This window comes from Zonotrichia leucophrys, chromosome 4 (assembly GCF_028769735.1).
Source record: "Zonotrichia leucophrys gambelii isolate GWCS_2022_RI chromosome 4, RI_Zleu_2.0, whole genome shotgun sequence".
NCBI classification, from domain to species: Eukaryota; Metazoa; Chordata; class Aves; order Passeriformes; family Passerellidae; genus Zonotrichia; species Zonotrichia leucophrys.
Window position 1 is genome coordinate 28,108,083 of NC_088173.1, and position 12,394 is coordinate 28,120,476.

At 46.4% G+C, this 12,394-nt stretch overlaps 1 protein-coding gene across 7 annotated transcripts in view; it reads right to left on the reverse strand.

Annotated features, from left to right (window-relative positions):
- LEF1 (lymphoid enhancer binding factor 1) overlaps positions 1-12,394 on the reverse strand; it is a 71,282-nt gene that overhangs the window by 29,629 nt on the left and 29,259 nt on the right. For all 7 annotated transcript variants that reach the window (XM_064710941.1, XM_064710943.1, XM_064710939.1 and 4 more), the window contains exon 5: positions 524-656. In XM_064710941.1, coding sequence (XP_064567011.1) covers positions 524-656 — 133 coding nt within the window. The remainder of the gene's footprint in view (positions 1-523; positions 657-12,394) is intronic.

A 12,394-nucleotide genomic window follows, 5' to 3' on the forward strand; every position in this document is an offset into this window, starting at 1 on the left:
GCACCCACCAGAAGAAGGTTAAAAAATGTTGGATTTGTAAAGTTTTTACTCGCACAGGTTCAAAACTAGTTTTATGGGCCATGCTTTGATTATGCTAACTGACATATGGACAGCCAGAATACAAGGACATAAAATAAAGTGAAAGGAAAGGTTTCAGTAGCACCACTACTTAAGCACTTGTCCCCTGTTTTCAAGAAGGTGAGGGAGGGTTGCCCTTTCTGTATTTGCATGCTGCAAGCCTTGGGCACCACAGGAGATGGTGAAGACTGGCTGCTATTTACTGAGATTTTGAAAGACTTTGATGAGAAAAGCAAACCCAAATTATCACATTAGATGGATTAAGCATTTAAGCAACCAAGTTAAGCATCAGCATAACGACAGAATTACCATGTCTGAAAGTGGGCATATGCAACTGGAAGCCTCCCTCTAAAATATTACAAATTGGTAATATTGGTTCTGTCAGCAGCACAAAGGGCACCAGGGCCACCCTGCATCCCCACTGTGCTGGAAAGGATGGGCTCACCTTGTTTGGAGCTGACATCAGAGGGGACGTGAGACGGGTGTGACCCGGGGGAAAAGTGCTCATCGCTGTAGGTGATAAGAGGGGTGAGGGGGTGAACCGCATGAGAAGGCTGTACCACGGGCACCTTGTTGGACTGCAAGAGAAGAACAAAAATTAAATTGTGTTAGCGAGGGGAGGCTTCTGCTTTGAAAAAAAACCCTACCACCCAACATTTCCAAAATGCTATTTTTAAATATTTGCATGACTAAAGCGGGGGAAACAGATGGACAGACGTGACACTGGGGCTAGTGGATGGAAAGCAGGTTTGCTGCCAGAATCGGCATCCTCAAACCACTGGCACCCAAAGAGGGATGCAGATATTGAGGAAATGCAGGGAAATGGGTGGGGGCCGGGAGCAGGAAGAAAGGCATTTGGGAGCCATTGAGACAGGGCTGCGGAAACGGCAAATGGAGAGCTGCAGGGCACAAGGAGCAATGTGCTGGGCAGGCAGGCACTGTGCACCAAGGACAGCAGAGTCAGCAGCAGGGCTGGAGAAACCCTTTGGTTACGGGAACAGCATTTAAAAAGAGAAGGCTTAAAGTGCAGGTTTGCCATATCTCCAGCCTTAAAAGCTTCATCAGCTTCCCTCTTCCTTCTCACTGCTCTTCCTGCATGGCCATGGCATGGCACAGCTGGGACAAACCCCTGCCATCATCAGCGGAATGGCAAGTTTGTCCCTTGCAGTTTTACAAAGTCTGGTTGAAAACTCTTGTCTGTCTAGTGGGTAACTAAAGGGTCACCCTTAGAAGGCCGATTTCATATAGAAGCAGTTGGCAGTGGCCTCTCAAGAGGGTCAGTTAGAGGGGAGGCACAGGAGCGCAAGGAACAGCTGGGAGGCTGCTGACTCTATCAAGGAGAACTCAAAGTGCTACAAACGCCCACAACGGTCCTGAAAAGGGTGCCATAAGGTGATGTCCTTGCAGGGCAAGATGCACACTTCCCACCAGCACTTCCCAGAGCTCAGAGGCACATGGGAGGAGGCAGGCAGCATGACAGAAGGATGCTGTCCAAAATTACTCCCTAAGATTAAGGTTACAAGACAACGGAACTCCTCTATCCCAATGAAATCCTGCATTATTAATGCTGCTTAAAACTCAAGTTGCTTTTTCCACAGTGAGACGAGCCACAGTGATGATGCCAGCATGTAACAGGAACTCCTCATTTGTGCCCTGCCACTCTACCTTGCCCCTTAGCACAAAAAAATTATAGAACAAACAGGCTTTTAATAAAATCCCCCCCCCAAAAATAAAGCTATCCTTCAGACAGACACACTGACAGCAAGGACAGCCTGTCAAACAAAAGGAATTAAAAAAGAAAAATAATTTAAGGGGCGAATGAAATTAATTTTCATTGAGTTCACTATTGAAATTCTGGCACAAAGCAGACATTAAGATATAGCTCCATGCACAAGTCCATGATTTTTCTGGACTTATGGAAGCAGATGGGTTATTAAATGGACAACTCAATTTATTGTTAAGGCTGGTAGGAGTAGAGGAAAGGAAGCAAACGGGAACCAGTGCAGCATTTTCTGCTTTCCTTGTTTCCAGAGCACCACCTTAAGGAACTTGCATTAGCAGGCAGTATCTTCTTAATGTCTGACCTATCCCTCCAGTCATATAGCTCAGAATCTGGTGCCATGAATTTTTGCTAAATTATGCTATCCTTGCTCTCCTCTTAATTTTACGGTTTTCAACACAGATTTGCTTTCCTGTGGGAAAGAGATAAGAACCTGAGGATTTTAATTTAAGCTTCGGCCTTGTCTTATATTTTGCAAGATGGAGAGAGAAAGCAGCGCTAGTAGGTGTTTTAAAGCCAACAAGCATTAGGTCCATTTTTGTGACCAAATAATAAAAGCAATATGAATTCTCAATAATATCTATGAGTTGAGTTGTAAAGGGGATAGCTCAGACTGCTATTCATCTTCCCCATCCGTATAAATTCCACAAAAAACAGATGCCAACAAATTTCAGACGATTTACAAATCGGGCCTCAGTCTTTAGCTATGAGACTCGTGGGCCAGCCCACCATTCAGCCATTACTTTATCAACAATAAACTGTATATTATGAATAAAGATAAGCAATAGATGTATTTAGGTCACACACACACACAGCTGCTAATCAGCATTAATTTCTCAAAATTTAGTAATTAACATTTTGTATTGTACTGGATGTAATTGTCATGCATGCCCCTGGTATCAGGGTTCCTTGCTTTCAGAAATCACCCATTTATACTTGGAGCATGCCAATCCCTGTACCCCCTCGCTCTCCAGCATCCTGCAGATTTTATTTTATTTTCTAATTCTCGGCACCTTATCCCCTAAGCCCATGGCAGCGGCTTTCAACGGGCAAAGGAACCGTGAGAAGTCAGGAGAAAAGCAAACCGCTTGTCAGCGGGCTTAAAATTAACATATAAACGGGCCATATCTCCATTAAGAGCATTTGGGGGTCTGCAGAGCCAGAAATTGGGAGGGGAAAAAAGTAACAATAAAAATAGCAATAATGCAAAGCTTCCAGCCTGCCTGCCCCACACTGCTTTGGGAAGACCCGGGGATCTCTGGCAGCTAAATCCTGCTGGTCGCCCCAGCGAGACAATAGATGGGGGCTCACTGGGCACAGGCTGAGCCTCTCCGAGATGGCCACAGCGATCGACAGCAGGAGGACACACAGGGTGACACATGCACGATGAAACCAGGAGGAGAAAGGCCTGATGACATATTTTCCAAAAGCTTTATGGACTTGAAATGGTTCTGCCATGGCAGCTGCCCTACAAGGCAACCCAGATGGGTTACGTGGGCCTTCCTCACAGAGAGGGTTCAGGGCAGGAGACCAAGACCTCATATGCAGACACCTGAATGCCCCTCTTGCCACCCTCTCAACCCTCCCATCCCCTGCTGCAGTAAGGGATTGGCCCCAGGCACCCCATCCAGGCCACAGACACCGCCCCGCACCCTCTCCCCTGGGGACACCTGGACTGGGGATGTTGCCAAAGCCCCTTCCACCATCTACTGCTCCCAGCGGGCACTGCTGCTTTCCAGGGCTGTGAGCCATGGCCAAATCCTACCTCACACTGAGGTACAAAACAGTGCTGATGAGGCTGCTTCTACTGCTTCCCAGGCTTTACCCAGGATGCCTCTTCCCACAAACATGGCATCCCTACTACATTTGTCTCCCCAAGTCCTCCAAAGACAATGCACACAGCTGCAGAAACACTTGAGAGACTGACAGAGATTCAGTCTTGGGCAACATGACCTCCATGCAGGGGGAACTCCATTCACCATGGCTTGCTGGGCACCTGCTGACCAAGCCCACAACCAGCTCTCCCTGGCACACTGGTGACATTTATATCTAATTCGGTCATTGTCCACAGAATATCTTTTCTTTTCTCCTCAGCACAGCCTGAAAATCTGCAAAACCCAATCAGTCCACATGCCTTCAATGAGACAATTACATAATTATGCACTGTCCTACATGAGATTCTTTGGTATTTCAGTACAGAAATTATACTTCATCCACCCACCAAAACATAGCATTTTGGTGCAAGTAGGTACTCAAGCAGCTTCTAAAACCACAATAAAGTGAATGAGGATTAAATTTCCATTTCTATTCTCATTTCCAAGACAATCTGGAGAAGCTGAACGTTTGTTGAAGCTGCCCCTAGCACAGCTCTAATGCCACATAAATGGTGCATTACCACACCAGTGGAGTTCCATTCTCTTTGCCTAAGGCTCTTCACATGACCTGGAAAGTAAGGGAAATGGGACATACAGCACAGCACAAGATATGCAGTTTGGAAAAAGTAAATTACAAAAAATGAGCATCTGTTTTTTACAACCTGAAGACCTCCTGTTCTGTTTTAGGACACCTTATCATGCATGTGTTACCTGTTACAAACACTAAAGGCTAATGGCAAAGGGACAGCCTATTTCTGTTAGCCTAGGGACACACAGCTGTGCCTCACAGCACTCAGCTCAAAGGAACACTCCTGAGTGACTCAGCCTCAGTGGTCTCCTTCTCAAAGACCACATGGCTACCAGGGATCCAGTCCCAGAGCACAGTCTTGCACCCAGACCACACCAGCATCCTTTGGGAGCTGGCCTCTGTGCAGCCCTCCCTGGGGCACTTTTCCTCATCAGCTTGGCCTTCCCAGTCGGTATCTTTTATTTCTCCCAAGCATGTGCTCTCAGGCTGAACTGAGGCAGTGCAGGCAGGGGACAGTCCCCTGAAGGACACAACTGTACTGGAAACAGCAGGAACCAAATTATTTGGCCAGTTAGGGCTAAGATGAAACTGCTATTCAGTTTTATGACTGACCCGAAATAAAACCCCAAAATCCCCAGTACAATGTTGGTGGGCAAAGGGTAAGAGCTTGCAGGGAAGAGGGCCCTGACCCAGCGGTCAGCACTATCCCAGCAGGAGCTTTGCTATGCACCAGACACCTGTTTAAAGCTATTGCTGAGTTAAAGTAACTCAGGAACAGGTCAGCACAACAGCAAACACTTTCCTTGCAAACAGCAATCTCAGTCTGCAAGTGGTAAAGCTTGAACTTAACTCAGGAATTTTGGCCAGGGCAAGGAGCAGAGTGAGAAATCCCCTGGCTGCGACACTGGCACAGCTGCTGCCACATGGTTGGGTGATCCCTGTGAGTGCCCCGCACTGGCAGTGCTGCACCTGCACTCACAGAGCCACTCACCATTTCAGACATGTGCCTGCCCTCTCATCCGAGGAGCACACTGTGAGACACTTTAGATTAATCTCTAGTGAGTTCGTGGTGAAATGCTGCGGCACAAATTCAGTCTGAACCCAGTAAGTTTTCCCTCATTTTTGAAATGCTTCTGAAGAAAAGCAAGAGTCCAGAAAAAAACAAACCTCGAGCCCTGCCCAAAACAGCCAGCTAATGTTTCACTGAAGGCCCACACCTGTAAGGTATCTTATATGCAACAAGTGTGCAAAAACTATAAAAAGCCTGAGACAGCCACGGCAAAAATGCCTGTAGGTCAGCGCTGGGCGAGGCGGGCAGCTGGGAGCTCCTGCTGGAGCTGGGGCCACCATTTGTTCCAGCTGCTGCACAGAGAAAGATATTAAATTAATGACCCTTCAAAGGACACACATCTACAAAGGAGGTCGCAGGCAGGCAGGGAGCTTGCAGAGAACCATGAGGCAAGCAAGGCTCTGCACACAAGACCCGAGTGTCCCTCGTCAACGTCCAAAGAGATGCTGGGTTGGTTTTTATTTTTCCTCTTTTCTTTAAACATGAAGTTGCTTCTAAAAAGCCAAAAAAAGGCCCCAGCCTGTCTACTCTTCCTATTCTGTCAGTAAGTTATGCATTAGTTACAGATACTAGCAGATGGTCTTCTCAATTAAGACTAAAATAAGTCAACAAAAAAAACCCCAAAAAACAAACCAACTTAAGGATGAATAAATGCATGCATTCCCTTTCCCTCCTGAAAGAGGGGGTCATGTGAAGAAACAGCTTCAACCTTTTGATAGCAAGCATTAAGTTTAGGGGAAAAACACAACAGATAGCTCCTTAAAAAAGAGACCCACCACCAAAACCTTCCACTACTGCTACTGCAGTACCTCAAAATAAAAGGACTAAATGGTCCTGTTATTGTGAGAGAATTTGAGGCTACCTTGATCTAAAGACACAAGAAAAAAATCATCCCTTCTTTACCCTATTCTCATTTCTGGAGCCCTAAAATCCTTTGGCTGAAGGTTTCAGCAAACTCAGAAGACAGCAGTTTCAGCTGTCTGGTCAAAATACCAACAGCATTTTAATGGCTAAACTAACTCTGTATTTATGCCTTTGCCCACCAGCTGTTGCAATAAAAATGCAAGATCAAGAAGAATGTTATTTTGGAGCAATGTCAAAACCAGGCCCACGTCTGGGTTCATCATGGACAGGCTGCAGCAAACTACCAGTGGTGGAAAAGGAGGAGGTAACTAGTTATTGGCCAAAACTAGTTACCAGTAGAGGAAACAAGCTCATCAGCACCAGCAGTAATAGCAATCACAATCTGCCACCTCCCTGGGAGCAACTGTACAATCTCTTTTCATTGACAACTTCTCAAAGATGCAGCAAGGTCAATATATAGAGAGCTCAGGTTACTCCCCTGTCCCTAAACCATTGTTCAGAGAAAAGAGTTTTATGTCCAATAGCAGCTTCTTTCTAGGCTCTTGACAGCAGAGATAATGTTATGCTTAATTTTCAAAACCTTCTCCAATCCTTGGACAGTGCAGTTGGGAAAATGCCAGAATGGCTATGGTTGGGGGTGGCTTGCAGCATTGCTTTTAGTCTCACCTGGAGCTATAAGGAACAGGGATAGGAAAGCACACCCGCAGGAACACACTGCTCACAGGAAACAGGGGCTTAGGAATACTGTGATTTATGAAAGACAAATAAAAAAGGTGCAGTCTTTTAACCCTGCTTCACAACTGGGCAGCAGGAGGCCATTTATCTCACTGACCTTTCATGCTTACCAACAGCAGGGGGGACACCCCAGGGACTCGCCATTTTAAGGAGGTGCAGTGAAAAGCTGCCATCGATGCTGATGTGAAACTTTCAGCTTCACAACTGCTAACACTTACTCAGAAGAAAACGAAAATCAAAACCACACATTTCAGGGGGCAGACTGATGGCTTGACGAGGTCAGAAAAAAAGTCCTCCTTTTCCACATGTACTCTATTCAACTCTTCACCGTGGAACTAAGTTGCACTTAGTTCTGGGAATCAGGAAAGGGCTGAACAAGAAAGTTACCTAAATCAGTTACTGAAAGTTTCCCCATCTCCCAAGGACACACTTCATCATGAACCCAGAGCCAGAGCGTGCCAGGAGCCCTCAGAAGTTGGAGAGAAGTTGCGAGTACATCAGCAGCAGGCAAAGGAGGTACCCAGGATGCTTGCTAGAGCTTCCCATGGTTATCTGGGAGCAGGAAAAGTTTGTGACCTTCTTCCAGTTGCTCACACCACTTTCCTTTTTGGGAAGTCCAGGAGCTGTGTCTGCAATGCACAGGAAAGGCAGCTTCATGGCCCACAGGACCATGGCACAGTCCACAGGCACAAGGATCAGCACCTGAAGCAAAGGGGCGTCTCGGCTGAAAGTGCAGGAAGCACTCAAGGATGGGCAAGAGGAACTGGAGAAAACTGCTCTGCCTGTAGCCCAAAGGGTTGATGTGCAAGAAAAAATTCAGTGCAATAGCCAGGGGAGCATTGCAAAAGAAAGTGTAAATGTGATTTGACAAAGCCTAGAATAAGGATCTAGCTGGATAGATGGATTATAATCAGTCACTAAATTCAGGTTAATTGCAACACTACTGGCATGTCTACATTTTTGTCTTTTTCCAACTTTTTCATCCCTCCCTCCCCTTCAATCTTGGAAATTAATATAGCACAACTGTGTTTTTTTTATTTCTGAAAAGTTGTAATAAGCATTTGAGTTCCCTCAAGACAGCTTTAAAAACAGGGGTGTTGAATATCTGACAGAAACATGCTTTATTTCAAGTGTTCATTAAGCACTGCCATTAAGTAAGTGATTAAAGCACACCCAGTATTAAAATAGCTTGATTAGAAATCCCCTGCTATCTCCATTTTCTTCTCTCCCATGACTTCTTAATTTGTTTGTTCTTGCTGGCTCAGGAAGGCTGTCAGGAGACCTGGAGTGCTGGTGAACCGTGTGGGGAGCAGGCAGGTCTTGTAAGGCTCTGATCAGGGGAGGACAAGCCCGGTCAATTTGTGCACTGTGAGTTCACATATAGAGAGATTACACCCAGTTTTACACAGCCCATTGGTTTGGGAAATATCACTGATAGGGCATTTAATTAGCAGAAAAGCCACATGCTCACAGAAAAGACTTTTCCTTTTACAATGTTTTGCAATGTCTTATTTCACTCTCTAAACTCAGCAATGAGTTCTCTTAGATGGAGATCAGCTGCCAGCAAACACTCCACACAATTTGACAGCCAATGCTTGTTTTAAGCTCTGATTACTTTTAAGCAAGAAGGTCCTTTAACTTTGGCCATCCTGAGCAGCCTATCTTTTTCCTGATGTAAAGACGAGCCCCACACCCAACAAGCAGGAACCTGTATCATGAAATCACACACTCAACCCCAGGAGTCTCTCAGCACCCCCAAAAACCTGGAAAATGGGACTGCTGCCACAACAAATGCTCTGGATGGTGACACAGCCATGGGCCTTTACCCTGCACAGTATCCCTTCTTTAGCCTAGTGCATCTTTGTCACATTCAAGCAATTCCATCAGCTGGAAGGATGTTTTCCCCATTGTCTCCTGACCTGTCCAGAACACTTTCAGTTCATTAGTGGCTAAAGAGAACAGAGGCCCAGCAATGTTTTAACAAACTCAAGCTTGAGCCCCTGGGTTGCAGAGTTCTGGCTTATTACTTGCTTGGACAATAAGGACAATTGTCCTAAGCCACCAGAGAAAGCCCACTGGACATCAGAGGAGCCAGTGCCCAGAGCCCAGCAGCTTGCCAGGGGGGAGCAGTGGAATGTGACCAGGGACCCCCAGGGGTTCTGAGTGGGGGGAAGGGGGCTGGAGTCTATCCTGGTGTCACCTCTTGTGCCATCTTCAGCTGTTTCCTGGGGACAAAGCTGCTCTGGTTTCTGTCACCAGAGCTGTCTGCTGAGTTAAGACAAAGACATGAGTTTGTTTTGCTTGCCTCGAGGTTATCAGGATCCCTGCTCACAACAACTTTGGCATTTTCTCCAGCGTACTCAGACCCACAAGATCATGTGCTTCTCTCACAGGCAGAGGGATGTGCTTCAAACCTTCTTCAATGTGTTCAAACCTTGGAAATGGCTCAGTAAAACTCCATCTGCCACATAAGCACACGAGTACTGTGTGAAAGCAGGTTGTCCCACAACAACCTCTGAAGCCCAGCATTTCTGTTGTGGCAGACAATGTGCGTCACAGGATGGGATGACTTTTCCTCATCAGCCTCCTCAAGTCCCACAGGATACAGACCCAGGCTCCTGGGGGGAACCAAGAAAAAAATCCATCCTGCACCCTGGTGACAGGAAGATGCCTTTCGACACTGCACACACAGTGGATCAAAAGTGCTTGAAATAGGACCTCTCTTAAATATATTTATATTAAGTCTATGTTACAGCCTATCCAACACCATGTGTCATAACAAAGACTATCAGAGGCCCAGAAAACTGAGAAATGGGTCAACTTCTCTCTGAGCTGCAGTTTTCAATGTGCACTGAATAGAGATGTTCTCGATTAAGAAAATGCAAGAGTATGACATGTATTGGGGAAACATCTTAGCTCTGTCACATAGGAGGTAAGGACAAGGGCTCGACACCTGTCCGAGCACCCAGAACACCTTTACATTTTCAAAACCTCTGTCTACCGTGGCTAAGTCTGCAACTTAGAGGTTGACCAGGCAGCATCTTCTTACTTCTAGCAAAGCAGAGATCACTGGGCTGGTCAAGCTGCCCAACCTGACTGATGTTTTTGGAAGTGCCCTTGCCTCATCCACCCTCTAAAAAACTGAGGACAAAAAGAAAAAAAATATAGGAATGGATGTGATGGTAGAGGAGTGACAAACTTGATGACATCAGTGACTCCTCTCAGCTGGCCTTTGCTCCTGGCAAGCCCTGTTCCCCACCACACTGGTGCTGCTTGAAGACTCCTGCAGGGAAACCAGTGCCGAGGCCAAAACCCCTCTGGCTCCAAGGTGGCTGCACCAATTAGCCATGAGGTGAGGAGATCCTGCTGCTGGGATTTTAGCTCCTTCAGGGGGCTTTTCTGGCAGCACTGGAGCAGACCTGAGCCCAACATGAAGCGCAGTGCTGACAGCTGAGGATGCATGCACAGCACCACGGGTGGTGGGGGCGGGCAATGCTGGTGGGATGGATGCAGGGGCTGCTGCATCCATGCCCTCAGAGGGGGCATCTTCTCCAAATTCGAGGCTCTCAGGCATCACTGACCCCAAGTACGCACTGTAAAAAGTTTTCAACTAACTTCCTTGAGTCCGGCTAAACCGTATTAACAGATTTATCCAATAACATGCAAATTCAGGTTTTAATGAAAAGTCTTAAGTCCCAGCTCTAAGTGATTTGGACTTTTCTGCTAATGGCATCGGCTAATGACCAAAGATTTAATGCATCAAGTCTTAGCATACATCAGTGCAAACAATATAACCATTTAGTGGAGGCAAAAAGTCATCTCATTAGACATCCATCACTGGATGTGGGCAAGATGGTCCAAAGGCTTAAAATAAAATATTCATTTTTAACTAAAAAAAAAAAAATCCCTAAAAATGTACAAATGATTAGGCCAAAAGAAGCAGTCTGCTAAAGCTTCACTGGGATTGAAAATGCAAACTGCAACGTTTATCTGGAGGTAAAACGCATTTGCAAGTACTTAATTTCGGCAGCACTGTTCCACAGAAGACAAAACCAATTTTAACAGGAATTAAAGCAATAGGGCCCTCCAGAAACAGGATGTCTCTTAGACAGGTTATTTGAACCATCAGTAGAAGGTCACAACAGGAATTACTTCTCTACCACATTGTGCAAGATGATTTCAGTACAAACAAAAGTGCTGAAAAGCTACTAACTTAATTTTATAGATCATTCCCATGAGGGTTTGTCGCATCAATGAGACACAAAAACATGCCCTAAAATTACATTTTTATGTCGCTAAAAATACAAAAATCACAGCAGACAGCTAAGGACGAGCAATGAATGACCCAAACAAGGCATGGGCTCAAAGAAGCAGGGCTGGAAACACTTTTTTGGCCCAAACCATTGATGCTGAATGTTTCATTTGGACTCTTGAAATAAGGAGGAGCAATAAACCTACCACATAACACAGCTGGATGCTGAGCCACTGACATAAATACTAAATGCTCATTATTTTTAGTCTTGTTTGCCAAATGGCATCTTAAAAGACATAAAAAAATCCAGACTGATGCCTCCCAGCTATGGGCTGATGGTGAGAGATGACTGAGGTAAGGGGAGGACTGTAATTATAACAGACCTGTGCAAGCTGCCTGTTTGCAGGTGGAGTGGAAAAAGGATATCCAGATAAGATAGAGCACCCCACTTTTGTGCCCATGTGCATCTCTCCCAGGGCAGCTTAGGAAATGTTTTTCTTCCACTCCCCAAAAAGCAGATGGCAACCTCACAGCAAGCCCTGCCTCCAGACACAGAGGGAAACCAACAAAGGAGCCCTGGAGAGATGCTCCTACATCAGCTTTGGAATTAGATCATCCCCTAACAGCTGCCTATCCCCACTGCAACACACGCTTGTGACCCAGGGAGTCCTCAGGACCCTAAGCAAAGCTGTGTCAGGGGAGGTTTAGGCTGGATATCAGGAAAAGGTTTCCCACCCAGAGGGTGACTGGGCACTGGGACAGGCTCCCCAGAGAAGTGGTCACAGCAGCAGCCTGACAAGAGTTCAAGAAGTGTTTGGACACAAACTCAGGCATGTGGTGTGATTCTTGGGGTGTCGTGCAGGGCCAGGACTGGGGCTTTGATGATCCTTGTGGGTCCCTTCCAGCTGAGGATATTTTATCATTCTAAGAAAATGCATCTTTCCCTGTGTTGGTGGCATTGGCTATCCTCTAACTCTTCACCAGCCCTGTGCACCACCCATCCCTGCCTCTGCTCCATTGCCCTGTACTCACCCCTGGGAAGCTTCCTGGGCCTCCTGGCCATGCTTGGCTCATTTAACTGCACAGCACCATCAGGCTCCCCAAAACCAGGCATTTCCTTCAGCTTTCAGGCCTTACCCATGCAGGTGCATGGCTGTCCTGGGCACTGACCTGCAGACACTCTGGTGGCTGAGGTGGCAACCCATGAGATGGG